A 19,400-nucleotide genomic window follows, 5' to 3' on the forward strand; every position below is an offset into this window, starting at 1 on the left:
ACAACGCATCAGCAAGTATTAACTCAACGATTTTTGATAACACATAATTCTAAACTTGATAGGGATACCACGAGCATAGTCGAATCGAATAAAATATTAACAATGAATTCACCCAAAACAACAGCAGATCGATAAGCACAAGGCACACCAATGACTAACAATAGCAGAAATGCCTAAACCAACCTTAAACGCAATTGAAAAACGTTACTAGGAACATACTCGAGAAACAGCGAAATCAATGGCAAAACACACCAGTTACTAGCTTTTCATTAATTAAACTTTCATCTTGAAAAATTCTATTTTGTTTTGCTCTGTTTTATTTTTAACAGTTTGTCTTTCTTAGTCTTCAATTTGTCCATTTATTGATGATAAAAAAATAAACATTGGATAAAAATGCCTTTCACGTATTATGATAAAAGTTTAATGTAGATTGCGCGACAAGAATCGAACGGACACTCACCAAGGACCGTTCTGGATCAACTTTTATTGACAATTTGATCGCAGCGTAGTGTGTACAGAACTTAACTGAAAATCTTGACTCTATAGTTAGTGTAATGTTTAAGGACCTTTCATAGAGGCGTTGTTCTACCGTGCACTCGCAGAGGAAAACCAATAAAAATAAAATTCACCCAAGTAAGCCGCAAGTTTGTTGTCATAGTTACCACACGCGACAGTTTCTTCATTCCGCCGTTTGTTTACCAGAGAGCTGCACGCAACTATTGAATGCTCTAATTAGAAACTACAATCGCTTTACTCTTTATTGATCGACGGGCGCTCGCTAGATCCTAATCAGAGAAGAAAAACTGTATTTACCGAAGTTTTCAGCGGAGGAGTAAATAGGCAACTAGTTTTAGTCGATCTTGCAAACTTACATGTAGTTATTGATTACCGTAAAAAAGTACACAATTTTACCAATGCAACCAAGTGCAATACTTGAAGTACTAAGAAATCGAAAAAATGATAATTCAACCTTCGACTAGACCAAAGATTAGCAATCAGCTGAAATAGTGAACACATAAAAAAGTAGTTTTTGCGTTACTTGTTTCAGTAATAGAGCAATCTGCTTTAATACTCCGAGTCACGTGTGTTGTAATCGTGGCTCGTTTGATTTTTGTCGTTTTCAGTTCACGTGCTCAATGGCTGCGTACAGAATGACCAAAAATAAAGGCAAGTGATAACAAAAGAACGCAGCCCATGCCGAACTGCGGCAGAAAGAGCTCGGTTTTATTGCATTTTTTTTTTATTGACGGCTAAGCTAGAATATTGTTTGCACAAAGTCTGCAGTTTCGTACGCAAGAAAATAATCAAAGTTTGATGTTTATATTGAAATAAAATCAGTGGAAAACGTGGAGTAAATAAAATTCTTTGAAAAAAAACCTTTCTATTTTTGACTGTTCATCCGAAAATGAAATTCCAATAAGAATTTTGTCTAACACAGGAAAAATCCATTTATTACATCCAATTTAAAGAATAAATTAGTTTAATTGAAAATGACATAATGTGAAATTGCACAAACACACCCTTTATCCCTTAGTACATAGACAAAATCTGCCTCAAATCCCTATTCAGATGCTCATTGTTCCAATCGTTATCCGTATTGTCCAGATAGTTATCGAAATCGTTGAGCTCCTTCATGGCACCGCGCTGCAGTAAACTCGACACTGCATCGAAGGTATTCTTCGAATCCTCCACCGAGCACTTGCCCGCTTTGGCCCAGCGTCCTTCCTTGCTCTGCCAAACCTTCAACGCCGGGTAGCGCATGTTTATCGATACCGCCCGATTATCGATCTGAAACCAAAACCCCTATATTAGCCATTTCATCCCTTTACCATCCGGATCGAATCGCACTCACCACGGCAAACACCGCCCCGGTCACATTCTCCGCCACCTTTTCGGCGATACGCCCACCGGGGGCCTTCTCCACGCTATTGTCGTAGAAATTTTCCGCTGCGGCATAGTACCCCAGCACTTGCAGGCCCTGCTTTGCGGCCTTTGCCTCGACCTGGATCAGCGCAATCTCCGCCATCGGACTAACATGCAGACACTGGTGGAACAGTGGCACCGCATCCAGAACCTTCTGCTGATCGCCCTTGGCACCGAGCAGCAACCCATTTACTGCCAAATGCGGGTACTTGGCCGCGTGCAGCATCATTTTGCAGTAGGCACGGGCGGAAAAATTTACCTCGGACATTGCGGGTGGCTCGTGTGGATCTGAAATCAAGATTTTAAGAGATTACTCCGAATGAACTAGTGCCAATTAATTTTCACTTCTGATCGAACGAGGAATGTTTTGGTCTTTATTCACACTTTGCAGATTAATTAATGACGTTTAAAGTTTTGACAGTTCATCAGGTAAACTGACCGCGGGTAATCGGATTCTGTGTGGATCTACTTTATCGATATTTTAGTACAAGGTGACAGTGGGCCAGTGAGGTGAATACATTCTTTCCAAAAAATTGAATTTCTCTCAACCAAGAATGTTATCGATCATTTAGTAATTTGCGTTCGATCATTTAGTAGTTTAAATATACTCAATCCAGTAGAAACCCGAAATTGGGTGCTAGCGAAGTTGGATTTTTCTCACAATCCGTACGTTAAACCTAACTTCGGAAGTGGTGCGCTGAATAGCGCTTCGCGATATGAAAACAGCGCACCACTTCCGAAGTTAGGTTTAACGTACGGATTGTGAGAAAAATCCAACTTCGCTATCCCCCAATTCCGGGTTTCAACTGGATTGAGAATATGTTGTATGGTGGACAACGATGTGCGAAGGTTTTTCTAGAACTCTGATGCCACAAATCCACAGGTAACGGGGTTACAGCACAGATAACAGATGTTTAGGCTAGAACAAATTTTATTTAAAAATCCTGTGTAAACTTTTGAATTGATATACGTTGGCCCACGACTGCCATCTACTCAACTGATTGCGGCAGTACATACAAACGCAAGTGGATTAGCAACCGTAGAACGCAGCCAAATCTATTTGACAGTTGCGTTTTCAATAACAATGATCCTTGCGCCATCTCCAATCGATTGCCAAACGCAGTCCCTATGAGGGACGACTGTTTACTTGACGATGACATTTACTTCCAGGGTGCACTATGTTTACGGTACTCGTCACTGATTGGCTTTACTGGCGTTTCTATTTGTGTTGATAAACCTGCTACTCTATGTTCTGAGATTTTCAAAATTTTCACCATGAGCTCATGAAAGAATGGTAGTTGGAAATCGATAAAATGTATGAGAAAATCAGGTATTTTGTAAATTTATGGAAAATGTGGGTGTTTTAGAAGAAAGTAGTGATAAGTAATGAAATATGAGGTGGAAAGATTATCTCCTGCACTTAGATTGTACTTATTAGTAGTCCAATAGTAATGAAATTACTATTTTACTACCATTGAAAAAACGCCATCTCTTGCATTAATCGTTTTGACTGGTACCTTATTTAAAATACATTTGAATCAACGGTTGCGGAGGTTTCCACACGTATGGGATGCCAGCCTCAATATCTGTTATCTGCGGTTATAGAAACACTCAATATGAAACTGGTATTTTTTTTTGGTTCCAGTTTCGTATGCTATGAACGATCTTTGGTACCCAGAAATTTCATCAGTAGCCCGTGAGTTGTATACATCTTAAATCAAATTACTCTCAATCATTGTATGTTCCCATAGTCAAGAATTCATCTGGAATCAATTTGCAACAGACCTCACAAAAACTCATATAATAAATCTCAATAGAACATAAATAATCTGTGCCAGGCATCCAAATGCTTGCTTCGTTAAATTTTATTGACAACCTCCTTTCCAAATTTATGACACACTCACATTATTTGAAAAACAGCACAAAACAAGGTTTTGTTACTTTAAAACAAAAGCTCAAATTAGTACCCGATACACTTGAGGCAGTTTGTTACTGACCTAACCCACATGTTGTGTCATGGAATGTCAGCAATAGGCGAACCGAGCAGAAAATGGTCTATATGTAGAATGTATTGATATTTTGGTTAAACGTAAACATCTGTCTGACGAATTGTCTATTTGAAGCCGATTGGCTGTTTGTTCTTTTTCAAGATTATCCAAGTTCCTCCCATTTGTGTAGATTTAATATTGTAGTGTAGAGTTTTAATATCTGGGTGGTAAAGAAAGTTTTTGAGATACAGTTAGTGATTGACCGCAGAGCTAACAAGTTTCGAGTTTGATTTCAATATCACGCGTCCCGGTATTTCAACTGCCAACATATATTTCACGTGACCTATTGACGGCCCCCTTTAGAACTTACTTTAGCACTGATGTCATGGCAACATTCTCATAGTTTGATTTTCTCATCAAACAACAATCAGGAGAATCGTAATTATTATTTTAGCTTGCCCTTTTACAAAGCTTTGACTTTTTCCACCAACACAATGTAGCCGTCTGTCCAGCAAAAAAAAACTGGTATCCTGGCAAAAATGACGTTTGTTAGCTGATGTCCGGCAATTTATTTGCAGATTTTCAGCAACTTTGACAGAAATCTCGTCAGAAAACATGTTTGCTGGGGCACGGCTGTGCGAAACTCGGTAAAAGTTCAACATTTTGCTGAGATCCCGGTAAAAAAATTAAGTGTGTACCTTTTTTGTCCTTTGGCAACACCTGATTCCTATTCTAGGTGGCTCGGTGAACCAATACCTTTTGCCTCTATTACATTAAATTCTGCTGATTTTTACATTTTTTACGATCATAATAAATATGTGTCCGAATTTCAGGTTTGATCAGCTCCATATGATTCATGTATCGACTTGTCATTATTCTATGCATATATCTATTAAAATAATTAAGTAATTTCAGTTTTATAACAAAGCACAACATTGAACAAAGAACCCATGATACTTTCATTTGGTCGCACGAGATAGAAAAAGGCGCTTTGCTCTCTGTTTTATGACGATCATGACCTTTTGCAGCACTGATTGTGATATTCAAAAAAAAAACGATTGATCTTCAGTCATAAACAGTAACAAAACCAAATAAGAATCTTGAGAAAATTTCACTTGGCTGCCACTGATGCCATCCATTCGAATAAATATTTGATACCCAACCAGCGGATGGCAGATTTTAATACAGTTCTGCATAAGAACCTTGCAGAAACTGTATAATAATTGGGCATATACAAAATCTGTATTATTTCAATACAATGATTGTATTGAAATAATACAGGTTTGTATTATTTTAATACAATATTTGTATAAAAAGCTTACAGAATTGTATATGCCCAGATTTTATCCAATTATAGAAAATAAAAATGTAGATCTCAAACTTTCGCTCTTCGTTGCAACACCACTGAGCCGGAGTGAATCTTTCTACTTTCACAAAACGGTATCATCAAATAAACACCTACCTAAAAATCGTCACAGTGCTCGATACAACTATTACTTTAAGCTGTTGATCACCACACAATAATGCTAAACTCACGCACTTCAATCTTTTCTATTTGTTTGTATCACTAGAACCTATATAAACGAATTAGAATACGCTTAAAAATATATTCTCAAACTGAACAAAAAATTACCTCGGCCCAAGAACTTCTAGCCGTACAGTGCTGCCAAAAGGCCAGAAGTATTATTTCAGTATGAAGATAATCCTTCATCGTTAATAGGAAAACAGTCTAATACGTTGACGCTTTCAAGTTATTCATAATTATCTCGATTTCAAAAAGTAAACAAATATTTTTTCAAGTTTTATGAAGGAATTTGGATGAATGAATTTATCTTCTCAAGGAAATACAAATTATTATGAACAGAGTGTAAAATAATCGAAAATTTTTAGTGAAGTCAATTTTTCTTCATTTGTCAGTTCACTTCCGACACATTCATAGTCGGCTCTGGACAGTCAATATTCAGTTGAATATTAGTCATTGAATATTTATGCACATTTTACAAATTGATAAATTATCTGAAATCTGAACACGTTTCAAATAAGTAAAGTGACTTATCACACAGGACTGAATCCGATTTTCATCCGCGAGGCACATTCAGCGGTAAACATCAACATAAACAATGATAATTATGTTTTTTCTGCACATAGTAAACACATTTAGTGACAGTCGAATGAATGAGTTCGTGGAGTAGTCGTCTGACTATGTCATTTTATGTTTTGAATATTCATGCGATGTTTGTCAAAATTCAGACCGAAGTTGCTTCATGAAGATGAATATTTTAAGCTCTGATTATGAATAATACCATCTGGCATCACTTTGTCGTGGAACGTGCATATTTTTGTTTACGTCTCATTTTCTACCGTCCAGAGAGAGAGAATGAGAGTAAGATGTTGAGAGATTGAGTGAAATATTGCGTATGTCGAAGAGACTTGGGGTATGCCGGAAAATCCATCGCTGTGACTGAAATGAGTGCTGCACCATGTTAATTTAAATCAAATAAAAGCTTTTTCAAACGGCGTTTAGCAAGAATAGCTATTTTTTAAGCAGAGGTAAACCCCATTGCAGTATTACACGGCCCAAAAAATTATGGAAAAGTTGCTCCTTGTCATAAATATCAATTCAATAATGCAATCGTACGCATGTTAAGCCGGGAAGGGGGTAAAAAACCCTATCCCGGCCAACCATTTCTTCAAATTTCTTTAAAAGTAGGTATATCATTCTTTAAAGAAACACGAAATAGACATCGATAGCGATCGATGCCATTCATTAAAGGATCCTAAATATATTCAAGTTGAATTTTGAAGTATTTATAAAGTTTGTTGTCGTGCTACCGATATCACTTGTTGCCAAACTGGAGATATCGATTTTCATTAAAAAAACCTTCACCAATTGTTAACAATGCATAGGTATCAAATTGAAATTGAAAAAACAAAGAAACAAAATTGAAATAAAAATGAAAAAAAATCTTTATTTATTGGTCATTATTATTATTATTATACTTGAACCTCGCTTTGTATATGAGACTGCTTTTTATACTTTGGTTTTTCTTGAGATTCGAACCTAAGCTTGTTGAATTGTACCATGATATGGTTGGGTGCTGATCCTTGGGTCCACTGCTGCTTTGGAGAGGTTGATTAACAATTGTAAATCATACACCCAGGTTTTTTTTTACACGGTTTGGTTTTAGTCGTTTAAGACCTTCAGCGTCAATGAAACAATAAGTTAACCCCACGAAAAAATTCACAAAAAATCAAAGAAAATTCAGATGGTATTTAAAAAGATGTGAAAGTTCGGGTTAGCCGAGAAATTAATGAATTCCAACCGTGTAAAAAAAAACCTGGGTGTATTCTAACTTTCTGTGTATCAACATTTCTGTACGTTTATAACCGTATCTTTGAATTCACGATTGTTTACATTAGTCTTCAGTTTGAGAAGATTTGTTTCACGAGATTTCTAAGTATCTTTAAACGTTTAAACATTCAAAATGCCAAGAATTCTTCCCCGGGTTCTTAAAAAACGGTTCAGGACATATCGGCGTGGACGCAGGCTTAAGGAATTCGAAGAGTCAGTTTCATCGCAGCTGCTAAATCGTTATCCCATTCATTTGCCGATAGATCATGATATACCGAAACAGGATTCCTGTTTGGATGACGAGTTTTTGGATGTTGAGTATCTAGATGAAGCATGTGAAGAAGTAATACGGAATGATCATGGTCCGTGGCATGAAAATGAAAACGTAAGTTACTCGAACTTAATTATATACATGCTCAAGCGTATTTCATGTGCTATCTTTGCAGTTTGCTGATAATCTTGATGGATCAGCTGGTGTTGCGTCCAACGTCGATCCCAACTCCCAGTTCAAACATGATTTGGCAGCATGGGTGTCGAAATATAGCGTTCCATTGGCTGGAGTCTCCGATTTATTGAAGGTTTTGAGGAAACTCACTGGTTTGGATTTGCCAAATGATGCTCGTAGCCTTCTTAAAACGCCACGAAAAAGTATTGTAGAAGAAATGTGTAATGGCGAATATATACATCTCGGTATATCGGAGTTCCTGAAACAGTTTAATTTGATCGATTACATCAAAGACGACCAGCCAATTGTTTTATCTTTCTCGGTGGACGGCACTCCTGTTTCTAAAAGTGGAGCGAATGATTTGTGGATAATATCGGGTGCCATCCACATTGAAAAGTTTTCACGGCGTGTCTTCACAGTTGGAATGTTCAACGGACCAACCAAACCATCATCTTTCAATATATTCCTCGAGGAATTTGTTGAAGAAATTCAGGAGTTGCTTATCAGTGGTTTCCATAAAGATAATAAGGTATACACTGTGCAACTGAAATGTATTGTTGCGGATGCACCAGCAGTGGCGTACATTAAGGCAATAAAATCACATGGTGGCTATTCAGCTTGTCCAAAATGCGAAATCCGTGGAACAAATATTGCAGGTTCCAGAAAAGTAGTATACCACGACGTTGGTGCTCCGTTACGATCGGACATAAAATTTAGACAGAGAACGTCGCTCAACGATAAAGATGACCATCATATGTCTTCGGAACACACCGTATTGGAAAAACTACCAATTGACATGATCAAAGATTTCGTCATCGACAAAATGCACGCAGTTGATGAAGGAGTTTGTAAGAAAATGCTTCTTGCATTCACAGGAAAGGCTAATCCACAGAAACTCTCTAAACAGAAGTTAAAGGATATTAACAGACGTATCGAACAATGTGCTGAATTTGTTCCAATGGAATTTCAGAGAAAGATGAGGACCCTCAATTATGTTTCAAAAATGAAAGCAACTGAGTTTCGAAATTTTGTTTTGTATGCAGGGCCAGTAATATTCCATCAGTTAATTCCTACAGACACATTTTTCCATTTTTTGGATTTTTCCCTTGCAATAAGAATACTTTGTTCGCCGTCACTGCATCAAAAATACAACAGTGTGGCTAAGGAACTATTGATTTCCTTCGTTGAGAACTATTCTAAGTTATATGGAGAAGCGACAATTTCATTCAATGTTCATATTCTCATACATTTAGCCGACGATGCTTACAAACACGGTCCTTTAGATTCGTTCAGCTGTTATCCATTTGAAGCTCACATTAAAAAAATTAAACGTTATTTGCATGCTCAAAGCAAACCTTTGCAACAGGTGTACAATAGAATTAAAGAAGAACTGAAAACTGCAAATACTGATATGACTTCTACCCACTCAATTACTATGAGTGATTTCGAATACGATGAGCACAAATTTTACCGATTATCTTATCCTAATTTCACTATTCGTGCTGATAAGAAAAGTGACAATTGCATTATGTGGCATGCTTTGAACCAACTTGTTGTTATACGAGTGTGTTATTTCGAAAAAAGAAATGAGGGTATTTTTGCAACAGGAAACCAATTCGTTATGAAAGAATCGCTAGGTAATTCTATTCTAACGTTGCAGCTGAATATGCTTGTGGGGAACTTCAAAAATACTATTCAAACATTCAAACTTGGTTTGGTTGAAAGCAAAATGGTGTGCTTCCCATTTTATTCGAAGGATTGTGGATATTTCGTCGCTCCACTCATACATTAACATTAAACGTTTAAAAGAACTTATTTGTAACGTATATAATAAAAAAAACAGATAAAATTCCATGAGTTTTTCTTTCACATTCAAAGTCATGAACTTCACACGCTTTCTGCTGCATCCGAAGCTCCACCATCGTCGACTATATCAAGGGTTTCCATTTTCAATGGAACAGATAACTTTTGCCGGCTCAACCTTTTTCGGCTAACCGACCCAGTTTGTCGGCGTTTGCTGCTTTTGATGCGATCACAGACATGCTGCATCTGGTACCGGAACTCGGCGCACGCAAGGGCTGCTGGATCGTCGCTGCTCTCGAAAAGAGATTGATCAACAAGGGTTTCTGCAAAAACATGTTGATATACGAACGATGTAATAAGTCTGGGGAACAAATTTAGAACCAATAAAATTATACTCACTTATCAATATTTGCGTTGAGCATAAGCTTTTAAGAGCCTGTTTTCCGCCAGCCTCCGAATAGTTTATCTGAGACTGCAGTTCGAGATCATACACTTTTTCAATGAATGATGTAGTGATCTCTTTTAATGGCTTTTTGAAAAGCACGAAGGATGCCAGGAATTTTTCCTGAAAGAAAAAGATTAAAAGTTGTATTGGAAACACAATATTGATATGAACATTTCACAACTTACGAATTTCTTTTTGATGTCATTTTGCAACAAAAATTCTTCGAATTCGACCAGAGCATCGGGGCATCGGTCGAGCCTAGAGGCATAAGGTTCCGGATTGTTTCGAAGTCGACGGAGGACGAAGATGATGTTGATGGGCTTGATTGTAATGCCTCCTGTATCATGGAAAGCTGCTGCTTTATGAATGTGACGTCCATCTGCAGTGCTCTCACAGCATCCGCTTGCTCGTTGTAAACTTCAAGCGGCAGACTCACCACCACTGACTGGTTGTCAGTAGTTTCCTCCAGCACTTCCTCGTCGATCTCCGGAATGAAGGAGTGGTATGTCATTTTATGGATATTATTCCTGCCACCAAAGCACAAACCAAAGTGAGGTTACTAAATCACAAACTTCCCTAAAATTAGCACTAAATAAATGCACAAAACACTTTTTATTTATGTAGGATTATTTTTTTGTGCCGCGGAGCGAATCAACAACAAACCGAAATAAAAATTCACAGTTGTCAATCTCCATTTTTCTTTGTCGATTTTTTATGATACACTGGTACAAAAACAACCATTATTTTTTGATAAATATATTTAAAGATAATTGAAGATATTTTTAATCCCTAGATGATATCAAAGTTTAAGATGATAGCTTTAAAGATTTTTATCGCAAGCATAATGAAGAAATTATACATATTATCGATAAAGACATTCAAATTTACATGCTGAAATTGTACGGGTTATGGAAATAAAGAATTAACGTCATAAAGCTTAATGTTTATATAAAGAGCTATAAAGAAGTTTTAAGAGTGGTTGGTCGGGATTCGATTAGATTATTCTCATAAGCAAGCATAACAACAACAGCATATTTTTTTTGCAAGTTGCTTTTAATCTTTGTAAATAACTCACATTAGGCAATCGACAGCATCATTTGATGTTAAGCTGCTATCATTATGATAACTGAGGAATACACACTGAAAACATGTTTCGATATTAATTTTTACAAATAATAATTGACATCAATTTTTGTTTTCAATATAATCTCAACAGCAGAGCTAAATATTAATTTGCTCTCATTTTGTTAACCGACTTTGCTCGGGAAACCACTACAGATGCAGAAACCACCGCCATCTATGCTAGGACCGCTACCAACGCCATCGTTCTGTGCGCTCTCCGTTTACGCTTGTTGGGTGGCAATCAGTGGTGCAATTTATCAACAATGCCTACTGAGTGTGATTCTTTTGTTTTGTATTTTTCTTTGCTCCTCTTTGCCTATGACGGTGCCTTTCAGTCAGAACGACAAAGCAGGAGTAGCGTAGCAAACTCGGTTTGCCAACATCGGGCTGAAGCTGATGATCAGTCGGCACAAATTTCCTGTCACTGTCTTTCAAGTGATAGTATTCACCCATGCATTTATATAGGGCCGTCGCATTCACACAGCAGCGAGTGAACTGAATAGACTGTCAGTGCGGGCTGCGTGTGCAATGAGAAGAGAGGTCTTTTGTTTACTTTATCTTTGATTGTTGCTGCTAATCATTTTCAGTTTTCACTGCTAGGAAGTGAGTGTGAAGAGGAAATGGTATCAATATCCAACAAATTTCAGTCACTGAGATTGAGAATTCGCACCACTGGTGGCAATATCTTCTTTTTTTTGAGCAAGGGTAAACGGAAATCTACATCCACAGACACCTGAGGAGGTTAACTCAGGTAGTGTGGGGATGGGTATGCCGCTAACATTGCGTTCTACCTCGAATCGCGGGCATGCGAACATCACATGCACTGCCGACTCTACCTCACCTCACACTCCGCAGAATCTGCAAAGCCAAACCTGTGTAGGAATTTTTTAGCAACCATGTTCAGACAACACCTGTGTTAGGTGGAAGTTGACCTGACCATGTTTTCTATCGACCCAGTTGGACAGATCCGAAATCAGTCTGTGGGTCCAACGACCTTTGACTGCGGTGTCCCATGCTCTTTGCCATTTGAGCAGCGAGGCTGCTCTCTTGACACGTCGCACTTGCACCGAGTCCCTTTCGTTGTAGCACTCCACATCTTCCTCTAGGAGTGCTATGTCTATCGGCATCATCCCAGCTATAACGCACACTGCCTCATATGATATGGTGCGTTATGCGCTCGCGACACGTAGGCACTAGGGATCCTACATTCAGAGATATGCGAAAGCGGCCATCTTGAGCCAATCGAACATTGAGAGCTGTCAGAAGCTGAGCCAAATGAACATTGTTATTGCTGCGGATTGAAAGGTATTGCGATTATAATGAAAAAAAAATTACGAAAAGTTGTGTCGAATAAACAATTTGTTTTACATTGGCAAGATGAAGTCGTCTAGTTTATGCATGGTACTTTGTTCATTTGTATTGTACTTTTATTCTAGTGATAATGCACTGTTGGACGTTAGATAACGAAATCTGAAAATGCCATTATGCGCAAAGTCATGTTCGAGCTCCAACATTTTGCGCCACGGCAAGTGCTGGCAGCGTTTGTTTACGAAAGTAACAGCGTTGCTAAATTGTCTGGAAAAGTATTCGTACATCTCTTAATATAGGATCCCTAGTAGGCACATCAGCCGGTGTACTCTGATCAGTTTTTTTTGACGTAGAACTACGTCTGTCTTTTCAATATTGGGGTACACTTTACGATTGCACAAAATCGAAAAACGTCACGAAAATATGATAGACTTTGATCGTTAATAACTCAGCCGTTTCTCGATGGATTTTTAATTTTCTTGGACCATTCAATCAAAGAAGAGTCAACGCTTCATACCCGATGTACACTGAAGTCGTTTTTTACGCAATTCTTTTTAAACAAATCGCTTTTTATGCGATTTTTTCTCACGAATTTCGGAAGTTCCGCGGTTTATTCAGTTTATTATGTGATTTAACCAGTTTTTTACGTTGTTTTAATTCACGCGGCCCATATCCTCCTCGTAAAAACCGATTCCAGTGTGTTACAATATTTATGTAAGATAATATTTACTATTGAAAACTTGCTAACAGTTTAGCAATCGGTTTCGGTGAATTAGTTAATATTGTAAGTGCAGCGCAAGCTTCTTCTTCCATAGCACTACATTCCAACTGGAACTTGGCCTGCATTTTAACTTAGTAATCTATTAGAATATCTTTAGTTATTAATTGAAATCTTTCTATGCCCACCATTGCATTAGTATGCATCTTGTTTGGCAAATACAATGAATACACTTTGCCAAGGGTGTCGAGAATCTTGAATCTTCCTCACCCGAAAACATCCTAGATCGGATTGAGAATCGATCTCGCCATCTCCAGATTTTGTGCCTTTGCTCGCAAGGCTAACTGGAGACCTCAAGCCAGCATAGATGTCAAATAATGCAGCTTACAGGGTTTTTAGCTGGTGCAGTTCGTTTCTGCTAACTTACACGAGTATTTTCTCTCGAAAGCTTGGGGGCGTTTGACGGCAGCTTCTGGCTTACGTCTATTGATGCCATTAGGGCTCGTAATCTTCTTCGCTGCTGCGGTGGATGCGTTCTGGGAAGCTTTCTTCAGCTCGTTTATGCTAATTCCTAGGTTCCTGCTGGAGTAAATGCAAAGCCCGACGCAACTCACGTGAATGAATAATAATTCTTATGAATAAATTGTCAAATTTCTTTGACGCGTCTACTCTGTCTTCCTCCAAATGGTGACCATCAAACGCCTTTCACGATGGGCTTTTCTGTAATGAAATGAGTCGCGGGGTGTTCAGACAGACTTAGTGGCGGGTGCTTAATCTAAGTATCTGCTCCAGCTTGCGTCGGTTATTATTGCAGCGGTACACTATAAACCAGGGTTGTGCAGAATCATTCTCATACGATAGTTATTGGAATTATCATTTGATAACTTCTCAGGTGTAAAACGTAGGCGAGTTGTTATCGGCGATAACTTTTCAAATTTTGGAATCGATTCATTTTAATGTAAACTTAACTAACAACAATTAAATGTGAACAATGAAGTTCAATCGGAATGGGATGATTGGCATTGTGTTTTTGTGTTATGTAGGAAAATAAGTGCAAAAGTAGCATATACCAATGTTTCGAATCGAAGTTTTTATCAATCGATAATTTGGATATGTGATCGCTTGAAAGTGTTTCTCATCCTCGATTATTTGAAAATTTTATTTTTATCATCCTTTTCAAATGTTGTTTTAAAAATTATATACATCATCAAGGTTCGTAATGCTCACTCAATCTCAGGAGCACAGGATAAACAAGGAAAAAAAAATTCACCCAGGGCTTGAAAAATGCTTGCTTTGGTCTCATCGAACGGAAGAGTCGAAAACCTGTACATTACACATAGCTACGTAGTTCAACGTCACCTTTGCGTATAACCCGATTGGGCTGGACCTTGGAGTTTTGACGTAGGACTTACGTCTCTCTTCACTATACCGGGTGTCATTTCAATATTTCTAAATCGACCGCGTTACGCTGTGTTGAAAGATTTTGAATGATAATAGCGTTTGTCCCAGTGAACGGATCTCTTCGGAAAACCCTTCAATCGACAGATCTTAAGTATGCCTTTCATATTCATACTTGATATGACCCGAAAAACTTGTTTCAATAGGCCTAAAACTGTTTTCGAAGCTAAACATTGACTGCACTGAAACCTATAAATATGGGTGCCGCTTGTTCCTCGCGTCATTTGTTCGCTTGATTCTGATGGGTGCAGACGCTAGCGGTAAGCTGCAACTGCGCACCAAATTAAGCCATAAAAGAGGGTGACGAATTTTTCCTTCTCATTCTGTTCAGAACATCATTCTGTTCATCAAGCATCATCCGCTTTTCGGCCCAGCAGCGCCGAGGCCACCATCAGCTAAAGCATGCCAGTAGAGCCGCAGAAAATGTTCCAGAAGCAGCCCATTCTACAGACCCGACACCGCAGCAATGCCGAGGAGATACCGGCAGCAGCAGCAGCAGAGTCGAGCCGGAACTAGCCGGCATCAATGAAGAGCCGAGACCGGCCGGCATTGGTATCGGGCCGAAACAAGTTGAAGAAAATCAAGAGAAAGAACTGCAATGTTCTTGAATAAATCGCGTGTGTGTGTTTTGGTTTTCTAGTAAAGAAACCCCCTCGGTCAACCAGTTCCCCGAAAGGAGTTAATTTTCGGCCCTTATCAGGGCCAAGAGAGTTAATAATAATTTTCGCAATTGGGTGGCATTCGTCACTGGTTCGTCGCATGCTGCATTAAGGCAATTCGCATCCCGCTGGTTCCATTGAAGAAACAGCACACGTCAAGCGGATACGCTGCATGAAGACAGCTTTGGTTTCGCGCTCCACCCGGAGCACCCAACATTAGTTTTACAATCCACTGCAACATGACGCAACAGATGGACATAGAAAATGTTTATTTTCAAAGCATACGGTTCTTCTGAGAGCCATTGATAGACTTACTAAAGAGTTCTTAAAATTCTAAAATACTCTAGAGATAAAATGTTATAAGCGAATAGGAGATTTTCAAGATTTTTTCATAACCGTTACATAACAAGAACTGTGTCATATAATGAAATAAATCACAAAAAATTCCACTATTAGATGAAAAATCGATTGAGAGCTTTTCTTTTCGAGATATTTTTTCCTATATTGCTCATGAAAATTGTTATAATAATGTTTGGGCTGTTATCGCCGATTTTTTATACAAATTAGGTGACGTGAGAGATTTGGATATATTATACATCTTCAAAGGCATGGTCAAGCCAAGTCCTACGTCCACTTCGCGGTTATGTCACAGACATTACCCACTGTTCGTTTTTCCATGGGGAAACTGTCAAAACGCACGCAAACGTATCTATTGTGTTTGGCCCATAACTCCAGAGAAAAGATTGGTAGGTGAATGACATTCCTCGCAATAAACAAAGAATATAAATTCTCGCAAGGCCCGAAAAACGATTGCTTTGTTTTCATCGAAACGAAAAGTTGAAACCCTTCAACTCACCATTTCGCAGCCCCGAGGTGACAATAGTGGTGACGCACTATGACACTCCTGTCTCAACACAAGCAAATCACTCTGGTTATACCGAAGCGACTATGGGCTTAGCGGCAATGGAAACGGTTTAACGGGTCGGGGATGTAGTCCTGCCTCCCTCGTTTGCTGTTGGAGGTGGTCCCTAACCCCGCACTTCATGGACAACCCAGGATGTCTGTTGAGCAGATTCCCCCTCCATTGCTTAGAAAGAAAAAAAACAAGCAAATCACTCGCTATCTGCTGAAGCAGCACATGCACCATGCACTATCCTACCGTAGAGACACTCCCTATGCCAATTGACACTCTTTGGGCTCCTGTGCGCTTTGAGCGGCGCACGGTCGCTTTGGTCCTATGCTTGCGGAAACCACACATGTAGCTTTTTGTTGAGGTTTAACAGAGCCCACTGCCAAACCCCACCACGTCCTAGGCAGGTCCCCTAACTCGCGGAGGCCGTGGGGAGGGGTCGTAAAGCCCTTGGACATAGTCTCTACTGCCCTGTTAGTTCGATGAAAAGTTATCCCATAAACCAATAAACCGTTCATTCGCATGTCTCAAATTTGCACAGGTTAATCATTCGATTTGAATGCTACGCATTCGATTTTCCTCACCTGCTAGTTTCTATGCACCAAGAAGAAGGAAGCAATTGCAGCCCCTATTGACTGGGAGAAGAAGAGTGAAGATCACAATTTGAATTACTTCCCATTCTAAGGTCGCTTGCTTGATGCAGTATCGCCACTAATCAAGCAGTTAGCTGTTTACAGAATGACTTTCGATTTCAGCTGGACCGGCGGTGCGTGTGCTTCTTGATGGATATTTTGATCGGTTCGGATTTACAAAAACCAAGGCTTCTTCTGAGCAACCAGTTCAATCAAGCGGGTTGGAAACGATTGTGTGTACGTAAGTGATGCTCCTCAATAGCTCCTCGATAGTTCACACGATTGCATTTTTTGTATAGTAACGAGTTCATTTTTGCTTTGTCCTAATTTTGCACCTGCAATTGAGGAACTTAAGATTGTATGACATAGATTTTTAAATATACCACAACAGAGGTCCGGAAAGTGGCTTTTTTGACTTTAGTGCATAACATTAAATTTCTAGGGACTTTTTTGCAAATAAGCGTAAATTGTATTTGACCTTGAAACGGTTTATACTCTCTCTATTGAGCATTTTCCATTAATTGATGTTACTATTAGGGTAGCTCGGAATCTTTTATTTCTATTGGGGCAATAGTCGACCACAATAGTTTGAATAAAGAGCACAATCGCCGTTCTAAAAACCAAGGTTATAATCAATTACGGCCAATTGAAAATTCCTAGATTTGCTCTAAGTTTAATGCTCCGTTGACCCACAGTATGAGTCATAGTTCATCTTAAACCGTTTACATCTTACCGTTTACAGAATCCAAAAAGCTCAAAGCATTTCCCATGTATAATCCAAGAGTTTCTCAAATTAAATCAGAAGTAAAGCAAAAATTAAGAAGAATTTCCCGATATTATCAAGATAATTTTTCGTGGAAATTAAGAAAAAATATGCTAGGAAGAATTTGAAAATCAAAAATAATTTCTAATGTTGACTCAGAAGAGTTTTCTTAGGATATCCAGATAAATTTCATGTAGAATGTCAGGCTTCGTGAATTTCGTAGTCGAGCGTTCAACCGTGTTTGTTGGCTATGTGCGTTTGAGTGCTGTTGAGTATGGAAAAATAATCGCCCAACAAAAAGAAAAAAAAAATCGCAAGCCGTTTTGAAAAAAAAAATCTAATTTGTGGACAACATCCCGAGCACAGCTAGCTCGATTTCCTCAAATTTAAATCGAACGAAATTTCCTAATTTGATAAATTTTCACAAATGCTCGTGGAAGCTAGATGTCATTGATGATCATTTCATCCAAAAGCCATTTAATTATAAGATTCGATTACGACGATTTGAGCATCCCCAAGAGCATTCCTCACTTGAGTGCACCCGTTACTGCTATTATGATAAGACAACTGAGAGTGCGATATTATTTACTCGCTCATCACTATGACTATCACAAACACCTGCCACTACACGGAGCCCACCTACTTGTAGGTACGCAGAGACGACTATCGCAATCCGTTATCTGAATCATCAGCGCACGGTCACCGTCTCCGCCAGTGATAAGCCACCACCCGCTGCTGTCATCCCACCATCCCACCACCCGACTCCGCACTTCCATCGCTAGCGTTTGTTCTCAGTCAGTAGGCCATGTAGACCGTTCTTGAGTACTTGGTTCGGTCAAAATACTTTTCAAGCGTCCCGTCCCGTTTTGTTGGTCGTCGCGGGTGTGTTCTCCTCTTCACCGCCGGCTCATTCATCCACTCCGAAAGTGCTACACCGAAATCATAATCAACAAGGATCCGCTTGGTGGGGGTCGCGTCGCGGCTGCTGCCGCCGTGAAGTGCGAATGGTGCCCAGCGTTGATGATAGCCCAATCAACCAATAATAATGGATTGTGAAGGCGGTGCTCGCTCGGCTGGACGACAAAACTGTTTTCGCCGCCGGTAGCCAGGGCCAGTGTGCGTCGGGATATGGTTCTAGCTGGATCGTTCGTTCGGGAGAAGTAGTTTCGTTTGTTTGCTCAATCACGAAGAAGGGGGCAGTTGTTGGTGGAGTGAAAGTGTTGGGGTATAGATTAGAACCTGAATCGAAAGTGAAAGTGAGGGGCTGTGTTCTTTGAGTGCCTTGGTCAACATTATCGTACCCGTTTCGGAGCAATGTAAGTAATCCATTGACCATTGCAAAACATTTGGTAACTCCAGAAAAACGCTATCTAATCAGACGAACAGGTGCCGTGTGGTCATCGGCGATTGTTTGATAAATTACGCTTTACGTGTTTTGTTATGGGACTGTAAGCCTTTTTCCAGCTAAATATGAACGAGATATAATAAGACACTTCGCATCAATCAGGAGATAATATGACTTGAATGAAATATGTATTCTGTAATATCTTATGGGGGCCCTCCTTAGCCGTGCGGTAAGACGCGCGGCTACAAAGCAAGACCATGCTGAGGGTGGCTGGGTTCGATTCCCGGGGCCGGTCTAGGCAATTTTCGGATTGGAAATTGTCTCGACTTCCCTGGGCATAAAAGTATCATCGTGCTAGCCTCATGATATACGAATGCAAAAATGGTAACCTGGCTTAGAAACCTCGCAGTTAATAACTGTGGAAGTGCTTAATGAACACTAAGCTGCGAGGCGGCTCTGTCCCAGTGTGGGGATGTAATGCCAATAAAAAGAAAAAGAAAAAATATCTTATGGTTCGATTCAATAGAAT

The 19,400-nt window shown here is 39.3% G+C and overlaps 3 protein-coding genes across 5 annotated transcripts in view; 1 reads left to right on the forward strand and 2 right to left on the reverse strand.

The window, feature by feature from the left end:
- Window positions 1-1,423: 1,423 nt before the first annotated feature.
- On the reverse strand, window positions 1,424-2,383 carry LOC134214373 (ER membrane protein complex subunit 8/9 homolog). 2 transcript variants are annotated; one of them, XM_062693768.1, is made up of 3 exons: window positions 2,269-2,383; window positions 1,853-2,211; window positions 1,424-1,788 (listed from the first exon to the last, which is right to left on the reverse strand). In XM_062693768.1, the coding sequence occupies exons 2-3, from the start codon at window positions 2,189-2,191 to the stop codon at window positions 1,531-1,533; spliced, it is 597 nt and encodes a 198-aa protein (XP_062549752.1). In that variant the 5' UTR covers window positions 2,192-2,211; window positions 2,269-2,383; the 3' UTR covers window positions 1,424-1,530. The 2 variants fall into 2 exon arrangements, with proteins under 2 accessions (XP_062549752.1, XP_062549749.1); XM_062693765.1 differs by lacking the exon at window positions 2,269-2,383 and having other exon boundaries at window positions 1,853-2,262.
- Window positions 2,384-9,595: 7,212 nt separating this feature from the next.
- LOC134207341 (uncharacterized) lies at window positions 9,596-18,302 on the reverse strand. The gene is made up of 4 exons (XM_062683062.1): window positions 18,170-18,302; window positions 10,142-10,293; window positions 9,911-10,076; window positions 9,596-9,834 (listed from the first exon to the last, which is right to left on the reverse strand). Exons 1-4 carry the CDS (start codon window positions 18,300-18,302, stop codon window positions 9,596-9,598), a joined length of 690 nt encoding a protein of 229 aa, XP_062539046.1.
- The window catches only part of LOC134207619 (facilitated trehalose transporter Tret1), a 106,688-nt gene continuing 105,537 nt past the window's right edge, over window positions 18,250-19,400 (forward strand). The window contains exon 1 of one of the 2 annotated variants that reach the window (XM_062683346.1): window positions 18,250-18,842. The gene's annotated coding sequence lies outside the window, so the exon portion shown is untranslated. The remainder of the gene's footprint in view (window positions 18,843-19,400) is intronic. The other variant, XM_062683345.1, reaches the window with a different exon arrangement.

Source organism: Armigeres subalbatus, chromosome 1, assembly GCF_024139115.2.
Source record: "Armigeres subalbatus isolate Guangzhou_Male chromosome 1, GZ_Asu_2, whole genome shotgun sequence".
NCBI lineage: Eukaryota > Metazoa > Arthropoda > Insecta > Diptera > Culicidae > Armigeres > Armigeres subalbatus.

What these genes read in the sequence shown, in the direction of transcription:
- LOC134214373 (XM_062693768.1), bottom strand. Translation starts at nt 2,191, where the DNA reads ATGTCCGAGGTAAATTTTTCCGCCCGTGCCTACTGCAAAATGATGCTG. An exon ending in CCGGGGCGGTGTTTGCCGTG is followed by an intron (nt 1,789 to 1,852) that starts GTGAGTGCGATT and finishes TTTTGGTTTCAG; the next exon opens with ATCGATAATCGGGCGGTATC.
- LOC134207341 (XM_062683062.1), bottom strand. Translation starts at nt 18,302, where the DNA reads ATGGAAGTGCGGAGTCGGGTGGTGGGATGGTGGGATGACAGCAGCGGG. An exon ending in TCGTCTCTGCGTACCTACAA is followed by an intron (nt 10,294 to 18,169) that starts GTAGGTGGGCTC and finishes TCCATGATACAG; the next exon opens with GAGGCATTACAATCAAGCCC. An exon ending in ATGACATCAAAAAGAAATTC is followed by an intron (nt 10,077 to 10,141) that starts GTAAGTTGTGAA and finishes TTTTTCTTTCAG; the next exon opens with GAAAAATTCCTGGCATCCTT.